At 44.2% G+C, this 15,332-nt stretch overlaps 1 protein-coding gene across 9 annotated transcripts in view; it reads right to left on the bottom strand.

Annotated features, from left to right (window-relative positions):
- The window catches only part of LOC137448283 (solute carrier family 12 member 7-like), a 63,653-nt gene extending 49,562 nt beyond the window's left edge, over positions 1-14,091 (bottom strand). For 3 of the 9 annotated variants that reach the window (XM_068152616.1, XM_068152619.1, XM_068152621.1), the window contains exon 1: positions 13,897-14,087. In XM_068152616.1, coding sequence (XP_068008717.1) covers positions 13,897-14,002 — 106 coding nt within the window. In that variant the 5' untranslated portion in view covers positions 14,003-14,087. Of the gene's footprint in view, positions 1-8,515; positions 8,705-13,132; positions 13,349-13,410; positions 13,664-13,896 lie in introns of those variants that run through there. The other 6 variants (XR_010989027.1, XM_068152624.1, XM_068152622.1 and 3 more) reach the window with 6 other exon arrangements.
- Positions 14,092-15,332: the final 1,241 nt, after the last annotated feature.

The raw sequence follows: 15,332 nt of genomic DNA, 5'->3' as shown, positions 1-15,332 counted from the left end.
CCAGTGAGATACAGGAATGTTACCTCCACCACTCTCCCAATTGAGATAAAGGGTTTTAAGATTCCGCCTGAGGAGACAGTAACTTTAGGTGATGCCTGGGATCCAAAGGTGATTTATCTCATGTCTATAATTCTGCTGCTGGTGATAATTATCGTGTATCTCCTGATTTCTTTACGGCGAGAGAGAAAGGTGTCCAGAGCTTGTTTTGTTATTAAAACTAGATCAAAAAGAAAACGCCGTGGCTCTCGATCAGTCCCAGAGTCATCTAGTGACGAGGACTGTGGAGAACCCGTGTCAGTCAAAAAGAAGGCTAAAAAGTTAATTGGTAAGGCAGCTCTAAATGACTTTGCTGATTCTGGCAAGCAGCCAAGGGCATCGGCTGGTATCAACATGGCACCTACTCCTTCTCCCACTCCTTCTCCTTCTTCTCCGTCGGCCAGTAACAGAGCAACGTCACTTCCGCCCACTCCCTCGGTGGGACCGGAAGTCACTGCCCCAGCAGCTGATTTATCTCAGGACCTGTCAGCTTCCATTAAGGTGGCTGTAAATTCAAACACAGCTCCAGTCAAGATGGCTCCTTTAAAGACTAGAAGTGGAAAGGCCCAAGATGGAGAAGAAGAGGTGGAGACTGATCCTGGTGAGGGGCCTTCTACTCTAAAAGATCCTGCTCAGGAGGAAGAGAAGGTTTGTTTTAAAGATCTAGCTAACCTAGTGAGATCAAAGCAGGATAGAGATGAAGCTAGGAAAGCAGCTGGCAAAGGTGGTTCTCAGCTTAAAGAGATCCTTAGGAGAATGACAGCAGGATTATATGGGCAAAGAATTCAGGGAGATGAAGATGAAGATGATATTTTGGAATGTTCTTCTCCACGGGAGGAATTGCGAAATGTCCGTAAAGATTTCACCAGGGCAGATAAGGAGCCAGTTCTAGCTTGGCTTAGTAGGTGTTATGATACAGGTGCTTCAGCTCTAACAGTTGGAGACAAGTCAGCAGCTCAGTTAGGAACTCTCTCAAGGGACAATGGAATAGATAGACATCTAGGCGAAGCTCTCGGTAAGGTTAATCTGTGGATACGCCTTTTAATAGCGGTTGCCCTGAGATACCCTTCCCGAGATGATCTTCCATGGAACCCTAAACCCTGGACTACCATAGATGAGGGAATTAAGCGCTTGAGAGAATTTGCTGTTAGAGAGCTACTCTATGGTGAACATGAAACTCTGAATCCTGATGATGTTCCTGTGGGTATTGGTCTTGCTAAAAAGATCATCAAACTTGCTCCTTCTAATTATGCAAACATTCTGGCAAGCAGAATTGTGTCAAGAAGTTATGGTGGAGCTTCTCCTACGGTTGGCCAATTCAGTGATCAAATGAGACAATTGGAGGATAGCATGATACGTGGTTCTTTGGTGTCGGCCATTAAAACTATGTCTGGTGATATACAGAATTGCATAAGAGAGTTAAAAGATGAATTTAGAAATTCCATATCCCAATTGGCACAAAGGGATAATTTCAATTCTTCCTCCAGGTGGGTACAAGTTTCATCTGTGAGGAATACACGTCCTCCAAGGAGGTCATTCCAAAACAGGACATTCCAAAACAGGTCATTCCAAAACAGACCACCAAGGCAATCACGTAGAACTATTTGGATAACTCTGCGTGATCAGTTTGGTGAGAACATGAACCGCTGGGATGGCCAACCAACTTCTAATCTTTTCAGGAGACTGAGGGAATTGCAAAGTGGCAGAACCCAAGGTAGCAATACCAGAAGGGTAGCTGTTACTTCCACAGTTCCCCAGAACGACTCTTATGGCTCCAACAGTGGCTCCAGTTATAACATGCAAAGTTATAACCCTGCAAACTATGTGCAATGCACATGTGCACATGTTCCCCATAACTAGGGGTGCCCTGCCTCCCGCCAGGGGGAGGAGAGGGATAACAGAGATAATAGAATCTATTGGGATGTGTACATCCAGTGGCCTGGCACTTCACAATTTCAGAAGTACAGGGCCTTGGTTGACACAGGAGCTCAGTGCACCATAATACCATCAAATTATCAGGGATCAGAGTCTATAACTATTCTGGGAGTCACTGGTGGATCTCAAGAGTTAAGTAAGGTAGAGGTTAATATAAGTTTAACTGGTAAACAATGGAGGAAGCATACAGTTGTGACCGGACCTGACGCACCTTGTATTTTGGGAATTGATTTTCTGAGAGAAGGGCGTTTCAAAGACCCTAGAGGTTACAAATGGGCTTTTGGAGTAGCTTCAATAGAAATTGATGGACAAAAATTGAAGCTGTCTGCCAGACCTGAGCTTTCTGATGAATCTGCAGTTGTGGGACAACATAAGATACAGGACATTAAATTGCCGGTTGCTTCTCAGACTGTGCATCACAGACAATACAGAATCAACCGTGACTCTTTGTTGCCCATTCAGAATCTGATTCGTCAGTTGGAAAGTCAGAAAGTCGTCAGCAAAACTCATTCACCTTTCAACAGTCCAGTGTGGCCTGTGCGGAAGCAGAATGGAGACTGGTGTCTGACGGTAGACTACCGAGCCCTGAATGAAGTAACACCACCTATGAGTGCGGCAGTACCAGACATGATGGAACTACAGTATGAGCTGGAATCCAAAGAGGCCAAATGGTATGCTACCATAGACATTGCTAATGCATTTTTCTCTATTCCCATAGCAGAGGAATGCAGGCCTCAGTTTGCTTTCACCTGGAGAGGAATCCAGTACACTTTCAACAGGCTGCCAATGGGCTGGATCCACAGCTCAAGCATCTGTCATGCAGTGATCCACGATGCTCTGGAGAAAGGCGGTGCTCCAGAACACATCCAGTTCATCGATGACATCATCGTCTGGGGTAAAACTGCTGAGGAAGTCTTCGAGAAAGGTAACAAAATCATTGACATTCTTCTGAATGCAGGTTTTGCCATCAAACGAGACAAGGTGAAAGGACCCACCACAGAGATTCAGTTTCTGGGAGTGTGATGGCAGGATGGACGCCGACACATTCCAGTGGATGTGGTAAATAGTCTCTACCATGGCAAGTCCCACAAACAAGCAAGAGACCCTACGTTTCTTGGGGATAGTGGGATTTTGGAGACTGCACATTCCTGGATACAGTCAGATTGTGAAACCTCTGTATGATGTGACTCGAAAGAGAAACCATTTCCACTGGGGACCTGAACAACAGGCAGCCTTTGACCAGATAAAGCAAGAGGTAATTCAAGCAATGGGTCTGGGACCTGTCCGAGATGGTCCAGACATTAAGAACATTTTGTACACGGCTGCAAGTGACAATGGTCCAACCTGGTGCTTGTGGCAAAAAGCTCCAGGTGAGACACGTGGACGACCTCTTGGTTTCTGGAGTCGAGGTTACAGAGGTTCAGAGGCTAATTATACTCCAACAGAGAAAGAAATTTTAGCTGCCTATGAAGGAGTGAAAGCATCTTCTGAAGTGATTGGAACTGAATCACAACTTCTCTTAGCTCCCAGATTACCAGTTTTGAATTGGATGTTCAAAGGCAAAGGTTCCACACCACATCATGCCACAGACTCAACATGGTCCAAGTGGATGGCTCTGATAACACAGAGAGCTCGAATGGGAAATCTTGAAAGACCTGGTCTAGTGGAGGTGATCTCAAGTTGGCCTGAAGGCATCAACTGTGCTAAACCTCCAGAGGAGGAAGTAACTCGTGCTGAGGAAGCTCCTCCTTACAATGACCTTTCTGATGATGAAAAGAAATATGCTTTGTTCACAGACGGTTCCTGTCGTCTTGTTGGAAACAAGCGAAGGTGGAAGTCTGCAGTGTGGAGTCCAACACGCCGAGTTGCAGAGGCGAAAGATGGAGAAGGAGAATCCAGTCAGTTCGCAGAGGTAAAAGCTGTCCAGCTAGCTCTCGACGTGGCTGAACGTGAGAGATGGCCAAAGCTTTATCTCTACACCGACTCATGGATGGTAGCCAATGCTCTATGGGGTTGGCTAAAGAACTGGAAGAAGAGTGGTTGGCAGAGAAAAGGAAAACCCATTTGGGCAGCCAACCTATGGCAGGACATTGCTGATCGAATCGAGAGAATTCCAGTGAAAGTGAGACACATCGATGCTCACATTCCTAAGAGCAAAGCTACTGAGGAACAGCAACACAACCATCAGGCAGATCTAGCTGCAAGAGTTTCTCAAGTAGACATGGACTCTAATCTTGATCTCGACTGGAAACACCGAGGTGAGATATTCTTAGCTCGGTGGGCTCACGATTCGTCAGGACATCAAGGCAGAGATGCAACATAGGTGGGTTGGATACGATCTTGAAGGCCTCTTCCAACCTGGTTTATTCTATTCTATTTGATGTAACCAGCTTTATCTGTGTTAGCTCAATTTGAAAGAGGGTCAATGATGAAAAAGTGACCATATGAATGTACTGAGAAGCACTCTCATTTGCAGTTTCCTGACTAACCCAACAATTATCAACACCTTGGAACAAGCTCCTTTGGGCTTTGAGTATAGCTGTCAGCAAAATCACATTGACTGTAAATTAGAAACACCCCCTTGAGAGCGTGCTCATTTAACATGCACAGAAATACAATGTGCCTTATGGCATGCAACTCAAATTGAGATGTATTCACTATCCACTAGGAAGAACCTCAACACACAGTCCACAGCAATGACCAAGTTCATGAAATAAGCACTGTCCCAATCTTTAAGTCATTTATTAGAAAAAGACAGGACTTATGCTTTCCACAAATGCAGCAAAATCTCTGGCACATCAGGTGCAATGGAACAAATGGAAAAAACCCACATCAAAACTATTCCAGTTGCTTCCACTGCAGTCACATGGAATATGAAAAATAGGTACTTGATCTCAGGCCATTTACAGCTTCAGTTTTTAACCCTATTCCCTTGAATTCTGAAGCTTAAAGATAAATAGACAATTGATCTTTAAAGTCTTTTCCAACCTAAATGATTCCAAGTTCAACCATTAACCTAATACAAGCAAGACCATCACTCACTGTTCCTCAGCACCACATCTTTTAAATCCCTCCAGGCAGGTGACTCAGTCACTTCTCTGGCAGCCTGTTCCAGGGCTCAAAAAAGAAAAAGTCTTTCCCTCAGGCTTCTTTGAAACTGAGTCAACTCAAACTCTTCCTGGGTGTGGAGGTGGATTAAACGTACCATAACAAACAATAGCTTCTAATGTAGTTTTAGACATTCCTCTAAGCTGCACGTATTTTCAGGAATCCAAGTAAAATTTCTGCAACTGAAGTACTCCAAAAATCTATACTCACTGTTGCTTGATTTCTGAAAGCAAGTTTTAAGGGCTTACAGACAAAAATTAGTAGTCCATGTGAGGCAGTATTTTGGACCACCACTGGTGTTGAAAGATTCATAAAAAAAATCACAAAAGTCTTCCCCAGGCTTGATTGCAGCACATTTCCTCATATATGCACAAAACCCCACCTGTGAGCATGGCACTCCATTCAACCCAACATAAGGTGATCAAAGACCAAGCTCCAGAAACTAAGTCTGCTCCCCCAACCCCTACTTCAAAAATTGTTATTACTAATAGTTTTTTCCATCTCCTGTGGAACGTTCACTCATCATCGCACAACTTAGTGCATACTGATGGGGCAGCAGACAAACTAAAGCCATACATTTCCCAGAAACCTGTCTGGCATTTTCCATCAGATACTCAAGCACTGTGATGAGTGTAGCTATATTCATATGGAAATTAGCTGCAACAAATTAAGTTTCTTTCCTACATGAGATAAACAGTGCAAGCAGAGAAAGTAGGAGATATCTCAAATTCGGAAGGTAATATTCAGTGTTCATGCAGATGATCACAATATGCACTCCCATCTACCTCAGCCCTGCAACTGCCAACACAGTGCAGCTCACAAACTGCTCCAGAGTTGTGCTAGCCTCAAGTTCAGAGCTGCCAATGCCAGCAGATATTTTCTCATTTTCAAACACTAAACAAAACTAACATCAGAAGTGTGCTGGCAGATCACAATCCAAAGCATTGGTCAGAGGAACAAGACAAATACTGACAGGTAGAGTACTTTACAGGTATTTTTCAAGTTAAAAAAAATTAGGCTGATCCATTTTATATAGTGCATGACAGAATCCAAAAGCATAGCTCAAACAGGCAGAAGCCACCTTTGCCACCAAAAGAGGTGACCTCTTCATTCCTCTCACACTTACTACCCACCCATTTGTGTCCCTGCATCACACTGTTCTTCACACAAACAGAGCTATTTATCATACATGCAACAGTGGTGTGTGCTTAATAGCATGCTGTGAAAGAGGACCTCTGCCTTTTTTTGGGGTGGCTTTGCGTTTTTAAGCCATAAGTAGTGGAACCCCAGAACAGGTTGCCCAAGGAGATAGTTGAGACCCCATCCCCAGAGATACTCAAGATGAGGCTTGACAGAGCTCTGGGCAGCCTGATCTGCTTGAGGATGCCCCTACGTACTGCACAGGCGGGGGGTGGACTAGATGACCTTCAGAGGTCCCTTCCAACCCAGACCATTCTATGCTTTTGTTTTCACCCTTGCTAATCCAGTTGCTTTGTGTGTTCACTACACAAATGTCTGTGGTGTCACCAGAGACACCACAGTGCAGGAATGAGCAATTAGTGTAAGGAAAGCTGCTTCCTGAGCACTGATACCACTATTACTAAATCCTAGAGTGGTTGGCTTTCCTTCCTCTCACCCCCACACATCCTCAAAGGAAGTAGAGCATGAAAAAAAACACAACCACCACCAAAACCAAACGTGTCGCAGATAAAACAGAAACATGTTTTGTCTTAGGGAAAAATGGAAGAGCAGGGGTTCAGGGGTAGAAGGAAAAGATCATTTAAGTGATCCTAAATTTTCACTAGGATGTCTACTTCAAGGATTAAAGACCATCTATTTTGCTGTCTTTCCATAGATTGCAGAATTTAATTTCTGCATTATGCTCTTTGAAAAAAAAAAAAAAATATATATACTGAAAAATTTGATACTTTCAGGACTGAAAGTAAAAACAAAGCCTATGGATTTTTACACAGATTCAGATTTCTTAAATTACTGGAATTCTCTTCAACAAATCGTTCCTTATTTCTGTTTAAGTTTGGCTCTTTCCAAACTTCCAGCTATAACACCCTAACATGCCTTCTCAATTTAACCATTTGCCCTTCGTATTTTCTATCTGTGATGCAAACTACACTTACTAAACCATCTCAAGCTTCTTTCTGAAAACCTGAAACAGTTAAGTCTGTAGAACAACTTTCTAACCTTCAATATATTTTTTTTATGGCAACATTCTCTCCAGTTTAAATTATGCATTAAATTTTTTTCTCTCTTTTAGCTTCACAAATCAAACAGCCTTCTACCACATCTCAATCATGCTATTTACAGAAGTATAATCAATCGCCTCTACTCCAAGGATCAGGATAGCCCTCTTTACCGCAGTATTAAATAAAGCTCATACCATTCTATTCCAGTCTGACCCTTAAATCCTTTCCTTGCTGTCCATAACATACCTGTCAGTGTTATTCATACTCAAGAAATGTTCCCCTTTACCTTGCATTCAAACATATTTTGTCCAAAAAGAAAAAAAGCCAGCATCTGTTTCTCCAGTCCTGCTGCAAGAGTTTAACATCTGTATGAAATACAGAAGCAGGCTCTTTTTATATGCTTTAAAGTAAGTATTTGGTCACATTAAGAACAACCCACTACAAACTGAGAATCTGGAGATTAGATTGTTTGCACAAGGGTAAACAAGAATTCAGTGTTAATACAAAGAAGCTTAAGGCAAAAATATGTAGAATTAAAAACTCACTTGAACTGATGTACAGAAGTGTCACATCCAGTAAAGCTGTCTGTAGCAAAAACTTCCCTATCATGTGTATTTATTTCCTACATATTCAAAGTTTTGTCTGAATCTTCTTTAGTTGGCCTGCCAATCAACCTTAAACTCATTTCTTCATTTCTTCTAAGGAGCTCTAAGGAATTCTTCTAACAAACACAAGTATTCAAAAGCCACCACTTGTTTCAATTCAAATTATGTAAGGTCATCAACCTTGTTTTGATCGCATCTTGCCTCTGAATTTTTGTATTGCATGGGTATAAGAATTCAGTGCAAGCTACTTCAAACTTACAGGTTATTGGGTTTTTAAGTAAAGAAACATGTAAATGCTCTATCACCATTTTCTTGCATTATTTTTAATCGATGACTAGTACAATTTATGTACGCTATCTTGTAAAGCAGAACAAGGTGCACTTAAGTTCCTTGTAAACCTCCCTTACATAACTGAGGATTTTAATGCTACATCCATCACTCCCCTCATCAACATCACTACATTTTAGTTTTTCTTTAGTCTACTATGACAATCAAGCACAGCCTACTTCTAATAAAAACACACAGCAAAAGCTCTGTACAAGCTCTTTATATAATATCGCTGGAAGGACAGAACCCACTATTTCAGCAGAGACATTAAAATCACATTATTGCCTTTTTAAAGCGACTCACTTGGATTTTGTCCACTTTCTTCATAATCGTGTTCACTCATGATAAAGGCAAAAAAATCAAGTCATCCCCCCTCTGCTGATTCCTCACGTATCAAAAATTGAAGCAGGAAACTGACAGTTGCTTCCTCCCAGCTTTGTGTAAGACCTTAAATCCTGTTTCTTACTAGTATTGGATTAATCCTGAAACAAGTCATTAAGCCTTCATGCGGTGTGAAGCATGCACATGACACAGTCAAACTACAGGACAGCCACAGACCTCTCTAAAGGGAATTAAGCTGGAGGATTTCCGTCAGCAACACACACCATGCTTAGTGAAATGGGCAGGGTCATGTTATGAGAACATCCCACATCTTTGCCTAAGAACAAATACACATCAAGTCCTCTTGAAGTGAGTTTGATGGAAAAATACTTCCACCACACAGACCAGTACACACCAACATGCAAAATTAACCTATTCCAAAGATCTATTAAAAAGGCCAATTTTAGGCTTAAGATCTAACATGTACTTGATGCAAGTTAACAAAAGTATAGTTACTAAGCATTTATTTTACATAAGAAGTCCTTGTATTAATTGTACTTAAGATGCAGCAGATAAACATTTTAAAATGCAGTTCTAGTTACCTTTCAAGCACTCTTTTTAAAAACAAGGTATTTTGAAATTGTATAAGGGTCATAGAACCACAGAATTGTCAGGGTCGGAAGGGACCTCAAGAATTATCTAGTTCCAACCCCCCTGCCATGGGCAGGGACACCTCACACTAGATCAGGTTGCTCAGAGCCACATCCAGCCTGGCTCTAAAAAACTCCAGGGGTGGGGCTTCTACCACCTTCCTGGGCAACCTGTTCTAGGGTCTCACCACCCTCATGGTGAGGAGCTTCTTCCTAACATCCAAGCTGAATCTACCTGGCTGCATAATTTTTTTAAATTCTCTTTCAAATTAGAGACATCACTGTTTTCTACTACATGCATTAAATATTTCACACATTCTACACCAGCCTTAAAAACTTCATACAATTCTATCAAGGGGACTTGATTGTTTAGAACAGAGCAGTTCCTGTGGTCAGCCCTTTAAATTGCATTTGAAATCTGATTTCACTGAGATCCTAACAGCTACACCACAAGCACGTTCAGCTGTGGGAAGGCTGTGAAAGAGGTGAAGACTCCTTTCAAGTCCATTTCCCAAAGTTCCTCCTTCCTAGAACCAGCTCTAGTGTTTACTGGGCTCCTAAGATCATCAAAGAATCACAGAATGGCTTATGCTGGAAGAGACCTTAGAGATCATCTAATGCAACCTCCCTGCCATAGGCAGTGATGCCTCTCAACTAACCAGGTTACTCAAGGCCACACTCAACCTGGCCTTGAGTATCTCCAGAGAGAGGACATCTTCAGTCTCTGGACAATTCATTCCAGAGTCTTGCCACCCTTGTAATGAAGAATTTCTTCCTGAGATCCAATCTAAACCTATTCTCCTTCAATTCAAATCCATTTCTCACTGGAGCCAGGGCAGTAGAGAGTAACAAAGCTGGGGAAGGGCCTGAAGAGTAAATCTTACACAGAGCAACTGAAGGAGTTGGGGCTGTTTAGTTTGAAACAGAGGAGGCTGAGGGGAGACCCTCACTCTCTACAACTACCTAAAAGGGCATTGTAGAGAAGCTGGTGCTGATCTCTTTTCACAGGTAATTAGTGATAAAACAAGGGGGAAGAGCCTCAAGATGCAACTGGGTAGGTTTAGACTGGACATTAGGAAACATTTTTTCCACAGAAAGAGTGGTCAGGCATTGGAATGTGCTGCCCAGGGAGGTGGTTGAGTCAGCAACCCTGGATATGTTTAAAGGTCGTTTAAATGTGGTGCTTGGGGATATAGTTTAGGGGTGAACCTTGCAGAGTAGGGTTCTGGGTTGGACTTGGTGATCCCGACAGCCTTTTCCAACCTGAATGCTTCTGTTATTCTCTGATTTTTTTTTTTTACTACAAGTTGTCAGAGTGTGAAAGAGTACGTGGAACACAGCATCATATTTGACAACTCTTCTTCCTATGTATATCCCTAGACCCAGCTTTTAGCCAGTACTGGAAACACTGAATACTACTGGCACATGATTGCAACTAGGTAAATACTGCTATGGGGTGCTAGAAATACTAGTTCTGCTTTGAAACACCTGACATGCAGAGCTGCTAATGAAATAGATTTGACAAACTCCAAAGTCTTAGAAGCCTACCTATCTAATAGACAGTCAGTACTGATGCATAAAAAAACCCAAAACAAAAAAAGACATCCACAACAACCACCACCAGCTAAAAAACCTTGACACAAATCAAAACCAGAATGTATCATAGAACTTTATCCATGACTGCCTACAACAGACTCCTGTTTCCTTCTCTTCTTTAACCAGCTGCTGTTTCCTGGCTGTGCTTCCCTTGTAGTTTATCGTAAGCACATTAAAATACACAAGCACATATGCTTCTGCACAGGCACACAGGCCTTCTGCTACTTTGTCCATGTTTGAGTCAGCATGCTCCATCCCTCAGCGATATTGTTCAATCCAAGCATTAATCTTCACTATCAGCCTCTACTTCCCAGTACTGCTCTGGACAGTGCTAAAATCCAACCAATCAGGCATGCACGCAAGTCTCCTTCACAAATGTGAGGGTGTTGCATGACCAGAAAATACAAGACACTAGAATTTCAGATGATTGTGATGGAGTAGAGAGCATAGAGTAGGAACATAGCAGTTTACTCCATTATGGCACAGGTGAGTATCAGATAAAAAGGCAGGAAAGGGGATAAATACACAGAATAACTGATAAGTGCCTCACTAACAAGATACCAGAACTACTTTACCGGTGATCTAATGGCTACACAGCCTACAGCCTACTTTCCTCCAACAGCAGTGCTGAGAGTTTGGTGGGGGATTTTCATTGGGTTTTGCTTTACTGCAGTTAAAACTCAAGCCAGACAATTGTTTTGGAATTTCCTTAAGTCAAACAATTCTAAACTGATAAAACCCTTGACACCTGAACAACTGGAACAAAAATCATACATTGAGCTATATAAGTACAGGTGAGCCAAAGGGGAGGTTCTCGTTCTCTTTTACTTCCTTTTTAGCACTCAGCTGTACACCCCTCCCACCCTGACAACTCTAGTCATCCTCAGACTTTTTGTAGCACTTGCTCACCTTCAACGCCAAAACGGGGAAGGCATGTATTTCTCTCTGCAGTTCAGCTTTCTGCCAGTTTAGCAAGCTGAAACAGCCCAGTGAAGTGCCTGATGAACATTAACGTCAATTGCAGGAAAAGGGAAGAGAACATGCGGATGTGGGGGAAAGCAGGGTAGGAAATGTTTTACTCACTAGCCTTCTCCTCAAGGCTGGAGCAGGGAGAAAGGCAAGCACTCGCCTTTCAAGGAGCAGGCTTTTGGATGTGCATAACTAACAACAGCCTTTAGCTGTACTGGTATTTCAGAATTCCTCAAGTTTTCAGAATGAGTCAAGGAGAATTACTGCACTACATAGCATTAACAATTCTAAACATTACAGATTTACATACCACAAACATCCAAATAACACCTGAGGCAACATTAAAGCACATCTTTCCCTTCCCAAACCCCTACATCTAAGCACAATATTTAATTGATTAATGAAGTTGAAGTTCTTTGACTGTATCTTCAAGTCAATGCCTTCTCTTTTCAAAGTTTTCCTCTCTATTCCCTATGTTACAAGTACATTATGTCATATACAAATTTATTTGTGTAAGTGATATAGATCCAGAACAGAAGACTTAAATATATTTTGCAAATGCAACTGCTAGTCCACATAAATTCTACTTAATTGAATGAAGACTTTCTGTTGGCTTTTTGTTGTTTGTTGAGGTGTTTTTTTTTCCTGCATTACAAGCCCAAAGGTTAGAAATAAGCCACCACAAGAGTGCCAGCTCTGCTCTTCTCACCCTCCCAAGATTTTCAAATATTCCAAGCATTCCAGAAGCTTCATATAGCCACAATTTAACAACTCCTAACTATGCTTGTATGTATGCTCAGTATTTTGAGATGCCAACTGACCAGACATCACCCTCTGTGCTTTTGACTAGTAGTTCTACTCTAAGAAAAACTGTCCAGATTTAACACGGCTGTTATGCACCTAGCACAGGAAAAAAAAAAAAAAAAAAAAAAAAACCAACAACCTCTTGCCACAGGTAGTATAAAACTCTTACAGCTAGGTTTGAGAGGAGAAAGCTCCAATAAAAAGTTGATCGCACACTTGTTTTCATCCTTTTGCATTCACATCCCACACTACATAGTTGTACCCTTACTTATCTGTGATCTTTACCACAAGTGAAAGAAGCCGCCATTAGGAGGAACTGCCTTTTGCAAAAACCCATCTTTTCACCTGCGATCCCCCAACATTTAAAAAATAACAGCATTCAGAATAAGTATTGACTGTTAGACCGTGTCTAAGATAACGTGCAGGATCCTGCTAGCTCCGAGCGCCCGCGGCGCTTCCCACACCATACTTGGTCTTGCCGCTGCAGCACGCTTCAGAAAAAGGAAGTGTTACAGGCTTCTGAGCCAAAGCAAAAACGAGTTGTTACTTTCCTAGGAGTGCCTAGGGAGAGAGTACTCACTCCGCCATCGCCACTTGTAAAAACACCACTCATCCCGCCGCAAAAGACGGTGCCCCACAGACTCCTTATGCGCCAAGACCAGGCTTCATCCTGCTCCCCCAGGCGGCTCAGGGGCGAGGCACACACCACCACGCCACCAGGCAGCGAACACTGTTCGCAAGTCTCGGCGGCTGGCGCAGAAACACACGACCAGACACCTGGAGCAGCCTCGTTGTTCCTCGCCAGTCTGAGTCTTCCCTCTGCTCTATGTCTCTAAGTGAGCTGAAACAGGAACCCACCCGCTTTTACATAAACGGTTGGACTCAACGACTTCAAAGGTCTTTCCCAACCAGACGACTCTGTGGTCTCTACACCCGCCTTTGGCACCGCCGGCGGCATCGGTTACGGCTGCTCCTCCAGGAACCGGGGGCCTCCCACGCCGCGCCCGTCTCAGGGCTGCTCGACTCCCCCCCCGCCGCCGGAGCACTTCCTCCTCCCGGCCGTCTCGACGGCTTACGGAAGCAAAGCGAAACAAGCTTTCGGCCGCCCCCGGTGCCGGACTCTCGCGCTCTCCCGAAGCACACTTTTCCACCTGGGCAGGTAAGCCCGGTGGCGCCAGCCAAAGAGAAGTGACGCGGCCCCTCCGACAGCTCCAGGAGCCCATCGCCGGGGGGGGGAGGGGGGGGGGGAGGAGAGGCGACCGTCTCTGCGCGGCAGCCCCGCTCCCCCACACAAAGTGCCGGTGCTGCCCCCCCAGGCACTGCCCCCCTGCTCCCCTCTCTCACCAGAGCTCCGGTCTCTCTCGTCCTCTTCTTGTTCTTCCTCCTGAGGCTGCCCATCCCGCTCCTCGCCCTGCGCCTCCACCGGCACCACCGTGAAGCTGGTCGGCATGGCGCAGACGGCCCCAGGACCCGCCGGCGCCTGCTCCCCGGGCAGCGGGCAGGGTGAGCACAGCGCTGCCGCCTCCCTCACGTGAGCGCCATTTCCTCACGCAGCGGGGGCGGTGGCTCGGGGCTGGCCGCCGCCCGCCCCCGCCCCCAGCTGCCGCCGCTGCCAAGCGAGAGGCAGGGGCGAGGGGGCTGCTCGGCAGGGTGGGAACATCGTAGGTACACCGCCGATGGAACCAGCTACACCCCCGACTGAATCAGGTACACCCCTGACTGAACCGGTTACACCTCCGACTGAATCAGGTACACCCCCGACTGAACCGGTTACATCCCCGACTGAACCAGGTACATCACCGGCTGAATCAAGTACACCCTGAATAAACGAGCTACATCCCTGATCGAACCCGGTACACCCTGACTGAACTAGCTACGTCCCCGACTGAATCAGGTACACCCCCGACTGAACCAGATGCACCCTGACTGAGCGGGGCACAGCCAGATGGACTTCTGGAGGGCAATCCTTTTGCCAACAGAAGTGGTTTTGGGAGGTGAACACTCTACTGAATGCTCAGTGCTCTCCCCTGCACTGACGCACCCCCAGGAAATCCTCAGACTATGTTGGGCTGCTTTATCTTGTCACTAGTTTACGTGGTGATAGTTTATGGTGCATTTTAGTCCTTGAAGCTGGGTACACTCCTAAGGTGCTATGACAGATGGCAGCATTTCTTACACTTGCGGCTTCGGTTTACTGTATGATAATCTGCCTATTGTCTGATTTATGGAGAAGTTAAGATGGATTAAACAGCAAAGTGAAAATGTGTGTGGTCTTAGGCAGCACAGTGTTTGTCACATGGACCTCTCTGACACTGGAGGCTGGAATAGGGATTCTGCCTTTCCAGACAGTAGCTGAGACAGATCAACAAAGTTTCCAAAGTAGAAGATACTGCAGGCAGACAAGTAAAAGTCATTAGCTGAGAAACTCCCCAAATGATAAGAGGGTCCAATTATTCCAAGGACTAGTACTGATAGTCAAGGGAGAAATAGATGCACAGAAACCAGATGGTATGTTTGAACTTCAAGAATGCCATATAAAGCTGCTGAATTGTCCAGCAGGATTGTTGAAAAGACCACATTAGACAAATTTATTTTGAGACTTCAGGTTGATTTGTCACAACCAGCAGACCAGAAATTCCTCTCTTTTTGGAGAGTGGTCTTCTAGTTTAGTATCATCATTTATGAAGAAACATAGTGAAGAAAGCTATTTCTTCCAATCCTTCTCCATCCTTAGCGATATCTAAAACTTGCTGTCAGGACCCCAAGTGCACTAATAGGTC

Source organism: Melanerpes formicivorus, unplaced genomic scaffold (assembly GCF_026170545.1).
Source record: "Melanerpes formicivorus ecotype bairdi unplaced genomic scaffold, bMelFor1.0.p_v2 SCAF_24, whole genome shotgun sequence".
In the NCBI taxonomy this organism is placed as follows: Eukaryota; Metazoa; Chordata; class Aves; order Piciformes; family Picidae; genus Melanerpes; species Melanerpes formicivorus.
Note: the sequence above shows the minus strand (reverse complement) of the source record. Positions and strands in the feature narration are given on the sequence as shown.